Source organism: Hibiscus syriacus, unplaced genomic scaffold (assembly GCF_006381635.1).
Source record: "Hibiscus syriacus cultivar Baekdansim isolate YM2019G1 unplaced genomic scaffold, ASM638163v2 tig00117005_pilon, whole genome shotgun sequence".
Classification (NCBI taxonomy): Eukaryota; Viridiplantae; Streptophyta; class Magnoliopsida; order Malvales; family Malvaceae; genus Hibiscus; species Hibiscus syriacus.
In genome coordinates, this window is record NW_024063519.1 from 2,815,713 (window position 1) to 2,832,989 (window position 17,277).

Here is a 17,277-nt window from a genome sequence, read left to right on the forward strand (position 1 = left end):
GTTAATTAGAGGTTTCGCTGTCAGCTTTGTTGCAATTTGCATTAATAATCTTACAAGTAATGACAACAAATTGATTGATGAGTTAAAGAAAAATTTGAACAAAAATTACAGAATGAAGGATTTAGATGACTTGAAATTTTTCCTTGGATAGGAAGTGATGAGATCTCAAGAAGGGATTATTTTGAATCAAATAAAATATGTTTTGGAGTTAATAACTGATACTGTTTTGGGAAAAACTAAATGTGCTTTAACTCCATTAAAGCAAAATTTGAAGCTTACATCTGCCGAGTTTGATGAAGGGGTGAAGAAGGAATATGTTGATGCTTTGTTAGTTGATAAAACAATCTTTCAGAGGTTAATAGGGAGGTTCATATACCTCACTCATACAAGGCCTGATATAACATTTGCAGTACATCATCTCAGCCAATTTATGCAAAAACCCAAAGAAAGGTACATGGATGCTGCACTTAGAATTGTAAGATGCATCAAGAAGGATCCAGGAAAGGGTCTGCTGTTCAAGGCTGCAAGTAATGACAAGATTGTAGCCTATTGTGATGCTGATTGGGATGCTTGTCCCATGTCAAGGAAGTTTGTCACAGAGTTTTGCATCAAGATTGGGGATTCTCTTGTTTCTTGGAAATCAAAGAAGCAGAATACAGAAGCATGGCCATGACAGCTTCTGAACCAATTTGGTTGAAAGGTTTGCTTGAAGAAATTGGCAATAAAGTTGAACCAGCTCTATTGTTTTGTGACAATAAAGCATCTTTACAAATTGCTGATAATCCAGTGTATCATGAGCGCACCAAACACATTGAAATATATTGTCATTTTATAAGAGAAAAGATTCAAGGACTTATACAAACTGAGTTTATGCCATCTGCTGAACAGCTTGCAGATATTGTGACAAAAGCTTTAAGTTTACAGCTGCATTATAAACTTTCTTTCAAATTGGGAATGAAAAATATTTTCCTTCCTCCAACTTGAGGGGGGAGTGTTGAGATTAGTAGTTAGTTTGTTACTTAACTGTTTGTAAATTGGTTAGTTAGTTAGTTGCTTAGCTTTGTATATGTCGTAACCGGTTTTCGTCCGGGCACGAAATATTATACTTGACGGGGAAATTGATGTGAATAAATAGTTTTAAAAATAATTTGGGAGTCGCCATCGGCCTTTTGGGTTAGGTAGGTCGAATACCTAAAAATTATTTTCTTTAAAAGAGTTTTAAGAAAACATCAATTAAAAAAAATGAACTGATCTGCGTTTATAACCAAAAATTCATTCTTTTTAATAATAAAAAGGGATTCGTGGTCGGTTACGTTTAGGGAAGGATTAGCACCCCTACAACGCCCAAAATTGGTACTTTTTAATTATAAATTGTCTCTATTATTAAAATTTTAAAAATTCAAAAATATATTTAATTTATAATCCTATTATTTAAAAATTATATAAAAAAATATTTATTTATTTAAAAATATCAGAAAAGAACTTCTAGGTGCCTTAAGACAACTCTTTTCTTTGATATTGATAAATATTAATTTAAATAATATTGTTTAATTTTAAAATACCATAATAGGACATCCAGTTGTATTAAGACTGTCCTTTTCTTCGATATTAAATATTAAAAAATTTAATTACTATTTATTATATATATATTTATGAATACATAAAAATATTTAAAAATATAAACAAGTAAAATTAAAACAATAAAAATACAACTAGAACGATATATTTAAAATCAGTAAAATAAATGAAAACATTTAAAATAAATGACTAAATTATAGTAAAAATAAAATTAAAAACCTAATTCATAATTAATCAAAATATTAAGGATTAAACATGCTATTTCTTTATTTTATTTATTTAGTGACTAAAATAAAATTATCTAAAATTCGAATATCATATTAAAATAAATTAAAAATATAAACTAGGGATTAAAAAATTATTTATTAAAATTAAGGGATCAAATCTGTTATTTATCCTAAATATATTATTTTAATAAAAAGGACTAAAATAAATAAAATTAAAATTTCGAGATCAAATTAAAAGTATTATGAATTCGATTTAGTGACTAGAATGTAAAGTTTACAAGTTGGAATGGCTTCGGACGGGGTTTAACTATTATCTAATTACGCGCATAGTCCTTCTCGAAACGACGTCGTTCGGGAAGGCCTATAAAAGGTCCAAAACCGGCTGGCCCTTTCAAATTTTTCTTTCTCTCTCAAGCAGAGAGAGAGCTCTGGCTTCTCTCTAGCTTCCCTCATCGGAGGGAAGCCGATCACCGGACGGCAACCGTCTGCCGCCGTGACCGTCACCGCCGGCCACCGCATCCGGTGGTCGGAAAATTTTATTTTTATACTATTGGGTAGATCGGACCGTCCTAAGGACGGTTCCGGCGTTATTTTCTCCTAAATATCTCCCAATCGGAGCAAATCCAAAGAAATACCTTCGGTATTTTCGAAGGTTTTGGTGAGATCCGGTGGTCAGGGCTTCCTCGGTAAGTTTCTCTTCTTCCTTTTTCTTTCTTTTCTGTTTCTTTGCTGCTGAGATCGTTGGTAGTAGTTTTTTTTTATCTTGTTTTTCTGTTTTTCTCTCCTCTCCGTGTATCTTTTTTTTTTTGTCTCTGTGTTTGTGTTTCTGTCTCCGTCCCCTTCTCTTGCAGGTTCGGGTGGTGGCTTTTATAGCCATCACCGGTGTGGTCATCGAACCGGTCCGAAGAGTGAGTTTCGGTGAGTCACCAAACTTGTGGTGACTCACCCTTGAGCATTGACGTGTGGAGGGCAGCTGGGTCTTCTGGAGGCTTCATCGACGAGGGGCGTGGTACTGTAGTGTCGGCAGCATCTGGTTGAACCATCTGGCTTGGGAGGCGTCGGCAGAGGCGGCTGCTGAGATCTCTTGGAGCGGTGGCGGCAGCAGAGGCGGCTAGGGTTAGAGAACCCTAACTGAAACCCTAAATGTTTTAGGGTTTCAGTTTGGTTTGGGCTGGCATTTGGGCTTGTAATTTAATATTATTTATATATGTATTTAATATATTTAATAATAATAATGATAATGATAATAATAATAATAATAATAATATTATAGTAATAATAATAATTATAATAATAATAATAATATATTATAATATGGGTAAAAAATTAGTATCTTCAGCTGCCCCTCTTTGCTCATTCTTGTGTTAAATAAAATAGGGCAAAGATGAAAAGATAATAATTTTTTTTAATCATTTGGCTTCACTTGATCATAAAGGAGATATTGAATAAATTATTCTCTTTCTTTCAAATGAGTTTCTCATTATGAACTTTTCGCTGGGGATGATGTTGACCTCTTTCTTTCTGTGATAGAGTCATTCAAAAGGTTGAATAAGCTCTTGATGAGTTCTTCTCATTATGAACTTTCTCTAGAAAGGCTGATGCTAATCTATCTCCTTCTGTGATAGAATTATGCAAAAAGTTGAACAAGTTCTTTTTATTATGAACTTATTCTTCCTTCTTCAGATGAGTTCTTCTCATTATGAACTTCTCTGGAAAAGCTGCTCCATCAAGTGATGGATTTGAGCAAAAGGTTGAACAAATTCTTCTCATTATGAACTTCTTCTTCATAACGAGTTCTTCTCATTATGAACTCTACCTAGCAATGTTGATCCATCAAATGATGAATTCAAACAAAAAGTTGAACAAATTCTTCTCATTATGAACTTCTTCTTCCTTCTTCAGATGAGTTCTTCTCATTATGAACTTTCTCTGGAAAAGCTGATCCATCAAGTAATAGATTTGAGCAAAAGGTTGAACAAATTCTTCTCATTATGAACTTCTTCTTCCTTCTTCAGATGAGTTCTTCTCATTATGAACTTTCTCTGGAAAAGATAATCCATCAATTGATGAATTTAGGTAAAAGGTTGAACAAGTTCTTCTCATTATGAACTTCTGCTTCCTTCTTCAGATGAGTTCTTCTCATTATGAACTTTCTCTGGAAAAGATAATCCATCAAATGATGGATTTGAGTCTTTGCTAAAATCTTTGAAATTCCTGTTAAGAATTCAACATAGATGAAAATGAATGAAAATGCACCTATTTTTGTAAACACCTAAAATATGATGCATGAATGTTAAGTTATTTGATTTCAGATTGGTGAATTGAGTATTTCTTTAATTGTAAAAACCCAATAGATCTTTCTTCTTCAAATCAGAGAATCTATCATCTTTGACAAATGTAGATATAATGTCACAAAACCTCTTGAGAATAAAACTCAATAGTATAGGCTCTTGAAAAGCTTGCATTCAGGCAACATGTTGATTCTGATAACAACTCATCTGATTATGAAGTGACCTTTCAAGATGATTTCACAGATATCGATAGTTCTTCTAATACCGAGAAATCTTGAATTCTGATTCTGATGAGGAGAATAAACTGTTATACTTGACAAAAATGGGATTCTCAGAGGCTGAAACTTCAAATAGCCCTGGAGAAATGTGGTCCATATTCATCAATTGCAAAATTGATAGATTTTATATGTGCTGCTCAAATGACTAAAGATGCTGATGCACTTCTTCCGGTAAAAGATGGGAAGCCATTATGTGATGATCCCAATTACAAGAAAAGGCGAAACCTGGGCTATGATTTTTGGGAAAATAATAAACCGAAGAAGCTTGAAAAGAAGCTTCTTAATGAAGACGATCATGCAGTTCATCTTTTAATTCCAATGATTGGTTCTGTAGTTTCTACCAAACCAGATCAGATAACTCAACGAACACTTCCAGAAGATGCTATTGAGTCTCCTTATTTCTACTATGAGTAAATTCATCTTCCAAATTCAATGATTTGTTCTGTCCAACCAGATTAGATAACTCAAAGAACACTTCCAGAAGATGCTATGAGCACATTCATCTTCCAAATTCAATGATTGGTTTACCAAACTAGATCAGATAACTCAAAGAACACTTCCAGAAGATGCTATTGGCAAATTCATCTTCCAAATTCAATGATTGGTTTACCAAACCAGATCAGATAACTCAAAGAACACTTCCAGAAGATGCTATGAGCAAATTCATCTTCCAAATTCAATGATTGGTTTACCAAACCAGATCAGATAACTCAAAGAACACTTCCAGAAGATGCTATTGGCAAATTCATCTTCCAAATTCAATGATTGGTTCTGCCAAACCAGATCAGATAACTCAAAGAACACTTCCAGAAGATGCTATGAGCACATTCATCTTCTAAATTCAATGATTGGTTCTGCCAAACCAGATCAGATAACTCAAAGAACACTTCCAGAAGATGCTATTGGCAAATTCATCTTTTAAATTCAATGATTGGTTCTGCCAAACCAGATCAGATAACTCAAAGAACACTTCCAGAAGATGCTATGAGCACATTCATCTTCTAAATTCAATGATTGGTTCTGCCAAACCAGATCAGATAACTCAAAGAACACTTCCAGAAGATGCTATGAGCACATTCATCTTCTAAATTCAATGATTGGTTCTGCCAAACCAGATCAGATAACTCAAAGAACACTTCCAGAAGATGCTATGAGCACATTCATCTTCTAAATTCAATGATTGGTTCTGCCAAACCAGATCAGATAACTCAAAGAACACTTCCAGAAGATGCTATTGGCAAATTCATCTTTTAAATTCGATGATTGGTTCTGTCCAACCAAATCAGATAACTCAAAGAAAACTTCCAGAAGATGATATGAGCACATTCATCTTCCAGTTAATGTTTGGACTAGGATATCACAATGCTTATTTGATGTAGATCCAGAATTTGTAGATTCGAAGCATTTCCATGCTACTACACTGAAAAGGGCTATATTCATAATTCTGCCAATTAAGAATAGATTTTCTCTTATTCTGCTTCCTCCATGTGCTGATGTTTTTCCATTGACAAAGAAATGATGGCTTTAATAGGATCCAAGAACAAAGTTGAACTGTTTATAAACATGTACAGGAAGTGCCAAATTGACAGAAAGGATCTGTAAGGCTTTTGAAGCTTATGACAATGAGCCACCTTCGAGTGTCCAGAAGTATGTTCTTGATGAGTGCTGAAAATGGAATCTAGTATGGGTTGGAAAGAATAAAGTTGCTCCACTTGAACCTGATGAGGTGGAAATGCTTCTAGGTTTCCTTAAAAACCATACACAAGGATCTGTATAGAGACATGTTTCCCAGTGATATCAATGTCTTGTTTTTTTTTTGCTGGAATCATTGCTGCAAAGATCGCCTTCTACTGTCTTAGTATATCTTTGAAAACAGATGTGCAAGAACTGAATGGTGATCGGTTGGAGCAATTGATGAGTAGATTTGGTGGATTCGACCTTGTTATCGGTAACATCCCGTGTAACAATCTTAATGTTCATGGCTTTAAGATGGTGATGATTTGCTTACTTTGTATTCCATGTATTTAAAAGTATTAACATAAAGTGATATTCAGAAATCTTTAACTTATTTCAAAATTATGTTAATTCAATAAAAGAGTAAATTGAATCTTCGAAAATAAATTGAATCTCAAATAAATTGAACTTGAAATAGATAGAATTGTATTCAAAGTTATGGCAAGCATCAGAATGATAAAAATTCAAATGTCTCAACAAATTATAAGCATAAGTATTTCTAAATTAATCAAGTTGACACAATTTAGAGTAATGATGTAAGCTTTTGTCTGGATGATCTCAAACGTTGTCGAAATGCTTGTAGATGTGAAATTTCTTCCAAACTGTCAAAATCTTAAGAGGGTTCAATTGCCAGATGCCTAATATCAACCTGCATTTGAGCCGCCTTTTCAGGTTTTCAACTCAAATCCTTCATTTGGTTACAAGATGCCCTTTGCGGGTTTTCACCTTGACCCCCCTTTTTCTTTTTTCTCTTTTTTTTTCTTTTTTTTTCTTCTTCTTCAAGCATAATATTTCTTGACAGAATCCGAGTTTATTGGATTTCTTAGAATTTTTCCATCCATTTCTGCCAAGATCAATGCTCCTCCGAAAAAGGCCTTTTTCACAACGTATGGCCCTTCCCAATTAGGCATCCATTTCCCACGGAAATCTTTATGTATAGGCAAAATCTTTTTTAGTACTAGATCACCCTCTTGGAATTTTCTTGGATGTACTTTTTTGTCATGAGACTTCATCATCCGTTTTTGATACATCTGTCCATGGCAAATAGCTTTCAATCTTTTCTCCTCAATAAGGTTCAATTGATCAAATCTAGCTTGGATCCATTCAGATTCATCCAATTTTATTTCTCTCAATATTCGAAGCGATGGAATCTCAACTTCAATTGGTAAGACTGCTTCCATCCCATAGACTAAAGAAAAAGGCGTTGCCCCAGTAGATGTTCGAACAGTAGTTTGGTATGCGTATAGAGCAAAATGTAACTTCTCGTGTCAGTCTTTGTAAGTTTCAGTGGTCTTTGTAATGATTCTCTTGATGTTCTTATTTGCTGCTTCAACTGCCCCATTCATCTTTGGACGATATGCCACTGAGTTTGCATGTTTGATCTTAAACTGTGCACAAAGTTCGGTCATCATTTTGTTATTCAAGTTCAGAGCATTATCTGTAATGATCCTTTCTGGTAGGCCATACCGGCAAACTATCTCTTTCTTTATGAATTTGCAGACTGTGGATCTCTTAATATTAGTATATGAAGCAGCTTCAACCCATTTGGTAAAATAATCAATTGCCACAAGGATGAAGCAATGTCCATTCGATGCTTTTGGTGTGATTGCTCCAATGACATCTATTCCCCACATAGAAAATGGCCAGGGTGCTGCCATTACATGTAAAGGAGATGGGGGTACATGAATCTTGTCTGCATATATCTGGCATTTATGACATTTCCTTGCATGATCAATGCAATCTGTGTACATAGTAGCCCAATAGTATCCATATCTCATTATTTTTCTGGCCATGGAAAGACCATTTGCATGTGTTCCACATATTCCACTGTGTACTTCTTCAATGACGTTTCGAGCTTCGCTGGTATTTAAACATCTCAATAGCATTTGATCATTGCTTCTTCTATACATAATCTCTCCATCAAGAAAATATCCAGCAACCATTCTTCTCAAGGTTCTTTTATCAATTTCCGATGCATTTGGTGGATAACTTTGATTTTTGATATATTGCAGGATATCATGATACCATGGTTTATCATCTACTTCTTCCTCCACACTATAACAATGTGCAGGAATTTCATAAACTTGCATTTTGATTGGCATCATATCAACTTTCTTAGTTGCCTGAAACATAGCAGCTAATGTAGCCAAAGCATCTGCCATTTGATTTTCTTCTCGAGGGAGATAATTGAAGGTAACTCTCTCAAATTCTTTTACTAATTCGAGGGTAAAATTTCGATATTCCAACATTTTGGGATCTTTTGTTTCCCATTCTCCTCGCAATTGATACACCACTAAAGATGAATCTCCATATATCTTGAGACATTTGATTTTTCTTTCTATAGCTGCTTTCAATCCCATGACACAAGCTTCATATTCCGCCATGTTATTGGTGCAAAAGAACTCCAGTCTACTTGTAAAGGGATAATAAACATTTTCAGGAGAAATTAACACTGCCCCGATTCCTCGTCCCAAAGCATTAGATGCTCCGTCAAAGTAAAGCTTCCAAGTTGCAAATGCATCATTTGTTTTGACTTCTTCATTCATGGATATGCACAACAAATCTTCATCGGGAAAATTGAAGCTCAAAGGCTGATAATCATTTGATACACGACTGGCCAGAAAATCAGCTATTACACTTCCTTTTATTGCTTTTTGGTTGACATATACAATATCAAACTCAGATAATAACATCTGCCATCTAGCCATTCTGCCTGTCAAAGCTGGTGATTCCATTAAGAATTTCAAAGGATCAAGTTTTGATATCAGCCAAGTAGTATGGTATAACATATATTGTCTGAGTCTTCGAGTAGCCCATACCAAGGCACAACATAATTTTTGTATTGGTGGATATCGAATTTCACAATCAGTAAATTTCTTGCTCATATAATAAATAGCTTTTTCTTTTCTTCCAGATTCATCATGCTGTCCTAGTACACATCCCATCGAATTTTCGAAGACCGTCAAGTAGAGAATTAATGGTCTATCAGGCATTGGTGATACTAAAATTGGAGCATTGGATAAATATTTCTTAATAATATCCAAAGTTTCCTGACATTCTTCATTCCAGACTTCAGGATTGTTCTTTTGAAGTAATTTGAACACTGAATCACATTTGTCAGTTAATTGAGAAATGAACCGAGATATATAATTTAATCTTCCCAAAAAGCCTCGAACTTCCTTTTTTGTATTGGGTGGTGGAAGATCTTGAATTGCTTTTACTTTATCTGGATCAATTTCGATTCCTTTTTTGCTGACCACAAATCCCAAAAGTTTTTCGGAAGTTACCCCAAAAGTGCATTTAACGGGGTTGAGCTTTAATTGATACTTCCTCAATCTCTGGAAAAGCTTCCTCAGATTTTGAATATGTTCTTCTTCAGTTCGGGATTTGGCAATCATATCATCTACATATACTTCAATCTCTTTGTGCATCATGTCATGAAACAAAGTTACCATGGCTCTTTGATATGTTGCTCCTGCATTTTTCAATCCAAATGGCATCACTTTATAACAGAATGTGCCCCACATGGTTACAAATGTTGTTTTTTCCATGTCTTCAGGATTCATTTTTATCTGATTATATCCTGAAAAGCCATCCATAAATGAAAACCATGCGTGCCCTGCAGTATTGTCCACCAATGTGTCTATGTGGGGTAATGGAAAGCTATCTTTCGGACTAGCTTTGTTGAGATCTCTGTAATCCACACACATTCGAACTTTCCCATTTTTCTTTGGTACGGGAACAATGTTGGCTACCCATTCTGGGTATTTAGATGCCTGTAGGAAACCTGCATTGATCTGTTTCATTACTTCCTCTTTGATTTGCAACAACATTTCGGGCCTCATTCGTCTGAGCTTTTGTTGGACCGGTTTATATTCTGGATTGATTGGAAGCTTGTGTATCACTATATCTGTGCTTAAACCAGGCATATCTTGATAAGACCAGGCAAAGATATCTTTGAACTCTTGAAGGAGATTTATCAATTCTTGTTTTATCTGGATTGTCAGAGTAGTACCAATTTTCACCTCTTTCTTTTCTTCATCTGTTCCCAAATTCACAGTCTCAATCTCTTCTTTGTGGGGTAGAATTTGTTTGTCTTCTTTTTTTACCAATCTTAATAGTTCAGTAGGAACATCACATTCCAGTTCATCCTCACACCCATTGATTTCTTCCAGACATATAGGCTGCTCTAAATTTATCACTGGATTAAATTTAGGAATAAACATTCTATTAACATGGTGACACCTGCAAATTTAAGTCGAACATATTTCCGAAAGAATATAGTAAATTTATGAAATAAATGTAAAAATGTAATAAAATGTAAAGAATGATTGCCATCTGAAAATTTTAAAGAAAATTTCTTATATTTAACATAATTTCTTTTACAAGATAACAAAAAGTTTTCATTTTTTTGAGCTAAACATAAAGATTAGTTCTGAATATTACTCTGCGTTAATATTAAAAGCTATAGGAAGATCTTCAGTGGTCCAATTGTTGAGTGTTTCTCCAGGAAAACATGGGCGAATCCTATCCAAGTATTTGCCAGTCTTGTCGTCATTCATGATCATGTTGATAAATAATCCATTCATAGCTTCTTCAACTATGTCTTGATCTTTCGTCAACTTTTCTTCTTTAAAGGCTTCAACAAGCTGCTGTTCTACATTAATTGTTCCCCCTGATCTGAATATGGTCTTCAACTGTGGGAATGACATGTGTTTCCAAAGGATTTCTCCTCCTTTCAATTTTGCCTTTCTGTCTTCACATCTTCTTTTCATCTCTTTGTTCTTTTGCTGAAAATTGGGCTTAAATCCAAGCCCAAAACGATCTTTCTTCATCTGTATATTGACAGGAACTGAAATCCCTTGAAGATTCTTTCCTAACCCTTTCCCAGCTTTAGCTCCGATGCCTAAAGTTTGTTGTACCGTCATCTTGGTGCAATCAGACAATCTGGGATATGGAATTTTGCTTCCTTCTGCAATAAAGGTTGCATTTACAAATTCAAGAGCTCGGAAAGAGCATTCAAGAGCATCATCATTGGTGTCGATATATGGAACATCGCTTGTTACAGACGCAATGATTTCTTCTTCAGCTCCGACGCATATTAGTTGTCCATCAACAACAAATTTCAATTTCTGATGTAATGAAGAAGGAACGGCTCCTGCTGAATGAATCCATGGCCTCCCTAATAGACAATTATATGTAGGGTAGATGTCCATCACCACAAAGTCAATATTGTACACGACTAGGCCAATTAACAACGGTATTTCCATTTTCCCAAGCACTTCTTTTTGAGTACCATCAAATGCTCGCACTACATTCTGATAACTCTTCATGTGTGATTGATCCACAGGCATTCTTTGAAGTGTGACTAGAGGCATTAAGTTGAGAGCGGACCCATTGTCAATCAATACTCCTGGCAACACATGACCATGACAATGTGTCGTGATGTTCAAAGCTTTTACTGACCCCATTCCGCCTTCCGGTATTTCATCATCCGTGAACGTTATGTAATTGTCAGCGGCTATATGTCCCACAATTCTGTCAAGTTTATTGAGGGATATATCTTCATGGATAAATGTTTGATTGAGAATTTTCATCAAAGCATTTCTATGTGCTTCTGAATTCATCAATAGATCAAGAATAGAAATTCTCACTTGTTGTTTGTGTAGTTGTTCAACCACACTATATTCACTATGTTTCAAGAATTTCAAAAATTCTTGAGCTTGTTTTTCTGTCACAGGCTCATTGAATGCTGGAGGGGATTCATCATCAAATACCTTCTGAGGTATTGCCATGGCTTTTCCTTTTGCTTTCACTTGTTCTGAAGCATTGGATGTTTCGGGAGAGTAACATCTCCCACTTCTCGTAAAGAAACCGACTTCGCTTATTGCTTCAGACGTCGATGTTGTACCCAAACTCTGTTCTTTCTCTTCTGTTTTTTCTAGAGAAACAGATCCTCCTACCATTGAAACATTGGTAGTATAATTCCAAGGTACCCTGTGGGTATCTTTGTATGGAAAAGGTAGAGGAGTGGTGATAACTACTTTCGGCTTTATTGGTGCAGGAATCGCCGTAGATGATTTCACATTAATGATCACAAGATCATTTATTCTTTGATTAGGTTTAGAATCCTCTGATGAGCAAACATCATCCTCTTTTTTTCCTGGTTCTTCTTCAAAGAATTCTATTTCTCTGTTGTTCATCAATTTTTGCACCAAATCCCTAAATTCAAGACATAGTTGAATTTTATGCCCCTTCTTTTGATGATATTCACAATAATTCTTGCCTTCATTCTGCTTTGGCCTGAATTTTTGTGTAATTATACCGGCTAAAGAAAGTTGTTGGAATACCCAAACAAAAGGAGATTTAATTTCAGAAATGTCAATTTTTGCTTTCTTTATGTTCTCTTCCTGAATTGCATTCACGTTTTTATCTCCATGATTTGGCAATGGATGATTTGATGCAGATGGTGTATTGAATTCCAACTTCCCAGTGTTGATCAAATTTTGTACCACCCTTTTGAATGCCAAATAGTTTTTAATAGAATGACCCGTGATTCCTTCATGATAAAAACAGTGTGCTTTTGTATCATACCAAGGAGGGAATGGTGGTTGTATGAGAACCAAAGGATAAGGTCGTATGACATCTGCTTTTAACAGCGAATCATAGATCTCCGCATATGGTACTGGTAAAGGTGTAAAAGACAACCTTTCATTTTCCTTTCGAGATCCTCTGGACTCTGCTCGATTAGTGTTTGTTTCCTCTTTCTTAACCCTTGGCTGGGTTATTGTAACACTTTTCGATGAATCCTTGTTGTAAGAATTTGCATTGTTGACTTCATTCTCTTTTTTCCGGTACATAGGTCTTTTGGAACTAGATCCCTCATTTGATTCAATTTTGCCACTTTTCAAGACATTTTCAATGAGTTCTCCAGAAATGACCAAATCTGCAAAATTTCTGGTTGCATTCCCCATTAGATGATTTAAATAAGGAGCCTTCAATGTATGAACAAATATTACTGTGGCCTCTTTTTCTGACAAAGGTGGTTGAACTTGGGCTGCTGTATCACGCCATCTCTGGGCATACTGTCTGAACGTTTCATTATTCTTTTTCTCCAAATTTTGGAGAGTCCATCTATCAGGAACCATGTCTGTTACGTGGCGGTACTGCTCTAAGAATGCTTTAGCCAGATCTTTCCAGGATCTAATGTTGGCTTTGGTCAATTGAGTATACCATTTTAAAGCCGGTCCTGTCAAACTATCCTGAAAGCAGTGAATTAACAATTTCTCATCTTTCACATATCCTGCCATTCTGCGACAAAACATAGTAATGTGGGATGAAGGGCATGTAGTACCATCATATTTATCAAATTCGGGGGCCTTGAACTTGATGGGGAGGATTAGGTCTGGAACCAAACTCAACTCACTAGCATCAAACCCATAGAATGATTCAGTTATTTCCACAGATTTCATTCGTTCTTCTAAGCTCTTGATCTGTCTGGTCAATTCTTTATTTACTTTTTGTTTCTCATTCAACTCATTCAAATCTGGGATCAAATGATCAGTATTAAGATCCCCTATTTTCACATCTGATATAAGCGGATTTTTGCTTGAAGATGCAGGATCCACTTGTTGATTTTCATGTGGTTTGGCTTCTTGTAATGCAGATGTACGAGCATTGATTTGTATAGGTGTAGTACCAGAGTGATAAATTGGTTCTGGTGGAAAACCTAGAGAATACATAGGTTCTTGGTCAAAAGATACAGGATTTTCAGGCATTTTTCCAATGATAGCCTGCCTTTTAAACATGTCCTCTATTTTCTGCATCATACTGTCTTGTGAATTTGCAATACTGGCTTCAATTTTTTCCAGCTTCATTCTCATTTCTTCTTGTTCTTTATGATGTTGTTCCTCAATACGTTGTATTTTATCCTCCATACTTTTCTTAGTAGCTTGTCTAGTACCGTAGTGATGTTGTATTTCTCTTTTGGCCAGAATAACTGCGATTGAAAAATCTTTTAATATTATTTTCCAAATTTTAATTAATGAATTTTATCTTAATAATAAAAATTATAAAATTATTCATAGAGAAAATTATGAAATGAATGATGAATGTATGCAAAATGTATGTATAAAAAAAAACATTGATCCCAAAAAGTTAACTGTCATAGAACAACTTTCATCGGCATACAAAAGTTTCTTTATAATAGTTCATAACTACAGATAAGGCGTAGCTTTCCTATTAAGCTCTATAATTTCTTTCATTAACCATGACACCTTCTTTCCGCACTTAGAAACTGGATCAACGTGATGCTCAATTATTTTGGCTTCAACAGCTAGTTCCCCAACATATCTAGCAACTTCGCTCATTTGTACCATGGCCTCGAACACCATATTACTTCTTTCTTCACTTCTTTCCACATAGAAATCAGTTGGCTTTTGCCATTGTTCATTCGTTCCTTCAAGAGTTTGCTCTAACTCAGTGATTCTGACTTGACAATTGTGCAGAATTTTTTCAAGATCTCTAATGCGTCTTCGCAGTGAAGCACTTTCCTCATTATTTTCTTTGAGATCATTAGGTCCTAGACGAACCTTTTCTTGAAATAATGATTCTTCAAGTTGCAAAATGTAAGCATTAAACTCTGAGCTTTTATTTCTAGACTGATCCAGATCTTCTTCGAGTTTTGTTCGTGCTTCTTGCGTTCTTTGATTAAGCTTCTGGATTTGAACATCCTTGTTTCTGCATCTTTGCATCCAATTTCTAGCCACTTCTTACTCTACCTCAAGTCTGGTGTTGAAAATTTTCTTTTCTAGCTCCCATTTTTCTTTTTCAACATTGGATTCTTCCATCTTTTGGCCTCTGACTTCAAGTTCAGCAATCAACTGGTTCATTTCAGATTCAAATCCCTTGAACATGATATTTTTCTCAACTTCAAATTTAACAAAGATGTCATTCTTCATCTCTTCTAAATCTTTGACTCGATCTCTTTCTTTTTGCATTTCATTCATGATCTCACGGTGTTCAGCCTTGTGTTTTATAATTCGTTCTCTTCTGTCGGCTTCAAAATCTTCCATTTTTTGCTTTCCTTTCTCAAGGCTTTTGAGTAGACGGCTATTCTTTCCTTTCAGATCTTCAACTTGTCTTTTCTCGATGTTCAATTCTCTAGTCATCTGTACCATTGATTGGCTTGGTCTTGATGCTTTCCGGGATTTATATAACTCTTGGTAATTTTTCTGTAATGTTCTGAATTCATCATCAACTTTTTCTTTATCTTTTCTCAACATTGCACATTGTGATGAATGAAAGTCAATGTCAACCCCCAACATAGCTTTATCTTGTCTCATTTGCTCTAATTCTTTCGACCAGCCTTCTCTTTCTGCTTCAAACTCAGCTCTCAAGATTTCAATCTCTGACGGAACCACCTTAATGCGATCTTCCATAGAGATATCCTCATTTTGATCTGGTAGAGGAATATTTTCATTTTTCCTGGCAGATCTCCATTCTTCATAATCAGGAGTTAACATTTCTTTTGCTGCTTTAGCTCGGATGCAAAAAGTTGTTTTCCAAGCTGTAACAGCTTCCATGATACTTCTTTTATAATTTTTGCTATGGAATGCGAACTCAGATGACTGTAATCCAGCAGTGACAGGTACAAATTGACGACCTTCATACTGTCTTATGACCAGAAGTGGTGCATACCCAATTCCTCCCCATAATCCGAGCAGCATTATCCAATTGTAATCACCACATCTGTAAAAGAATTCCCTTTGGATTTGCCACGGGGCTCGCCAAACAATGTCATTGCTTTGCAGATTTCGAAAGGCATTAATCCACATATCTTTCTTAATTTCTTTCGGCCATTCCTGCTCCAGAAATTCTTTTAATGGTGAATAATCCGTATTAAAACGTCGGTATGAAACCTTTTCTGTCCTCCAGAAATGACTACGGATCCAAACATATAACAACTGAGTACACCCTGAGAATCGTCCACCTCCTAGCCTTCTACAAGCATTTAACGATCTGAAGGTCTCTGCTAGAATTGCAGAAGCAGGATTAATCTTTTTCGGTAGCTGTTCAAACAAATCTACCACTGCAGCTTCAACATATCCCAATACTTTTGGGAAGATGACCATACCATATATACCCAGAGCAAATAAATCGAATCGTACTTTAATATCTGGATGGATCTGAATAAGTTCTCTAATGTTGGTCCAAGCAATGCCTTCGCTTTCGCCCTTTTGTTTTGTACGGGATGCCACCCATTCTTCTCGTACCCCGGCAATCTTTGCTAATTTAACTCGAAAGGGTTGAGTTTTAATTGACTTTGAATAGATTCGATTCTCCAAAGCCCCTTCGATATATAGCAAAGTTGTGTACTCTTCAATAGTAGGGACCAAGTCCTCTTTATTGAGAGTGAAGCAATTGTACCCTGGATTCCAGAATTGAATTAGGGCTCTGAGTAATTCATCATCAACTTCTACATAGAGCAAATATGGGATGTCTCCGTAAATCTGATAAAACTGCAATTTTTTGTTTGAATCCCAACTTTCCCAAATACTTCGCAAATCTTGCATATCATTTCTTTTTAGCGAAATTGGAGCATAACTGGCCAAGTCGGATACATAATCATCCTGCAGACTGTCTCCTTCTTGTCTTTGTAAGTCTTCAGCCCATTGTCTTACTTCTGAGTTTAGAATTACTTGATTTGAACCTTTTTTTATCCATAGATGAAGGCTTTCCAATGAGACAATTAACACAAGGATCAATGTCTTTTATCCTGTATGATGCTATGTAAACAGAAAAATAAAGAACACACAAAAAGAAAATAAATTAGTTTACATAATAAAGAAATTTAATAATAACATTTACATAAATATTTTTTAATTTAAACATGCTTTTCTAAATTTAAATAATTTAAATATACATGTAATTTAATAATTAAAGAAAATAAATAAACAATAAAGTTAGAATTCATTTCTCCTGTGTGTACACCTATTTTAGACAAAATTTCGGCATGACTTCGGATCGGAAGGGTTTCTAGGGTTTTTTATATGCAAGGTTTCAGATCTAAGAATAAAGGTACTCGAATTGTCCTTGTTAGTGCCCCCTTGGGTTGCTAACCCTCAACCCTAGTCCATCACAGACTAAAGTGGATCGAGTTCAATTCGA

General features: G+C 35.3%; 1 protein-coding gene across 1 annotated transcript; it reads left to right on the forward strand.

Annotated features, from left to right (window-relative positions):
* Positions 1–157: 157 nt before the first annotated feature.
* On the forward strand, positions 158–673 carry LOC120195074 (uncharacterized mitochondrial protein AtMg00810-like). Its single transcript, XM_039197190.1, has one exon. The coding sequence runs from the start codon at positions 158–160 to the stop codon at positions 671–673; it is 516 nt and encodes a 171-aa protein (XP_039053121.1).
* Positions 674–17,277: the final 16,604 nt, after the last annotated feature.

Coding starts and splice junctions, on each gene's coding strand:
- LOC120195074 (XM_039197190.1), top strand. CDS start 158: ATGAGATCTCAAGAAGGGATTATTTTGAATCAAATAAAATATGTTTTG.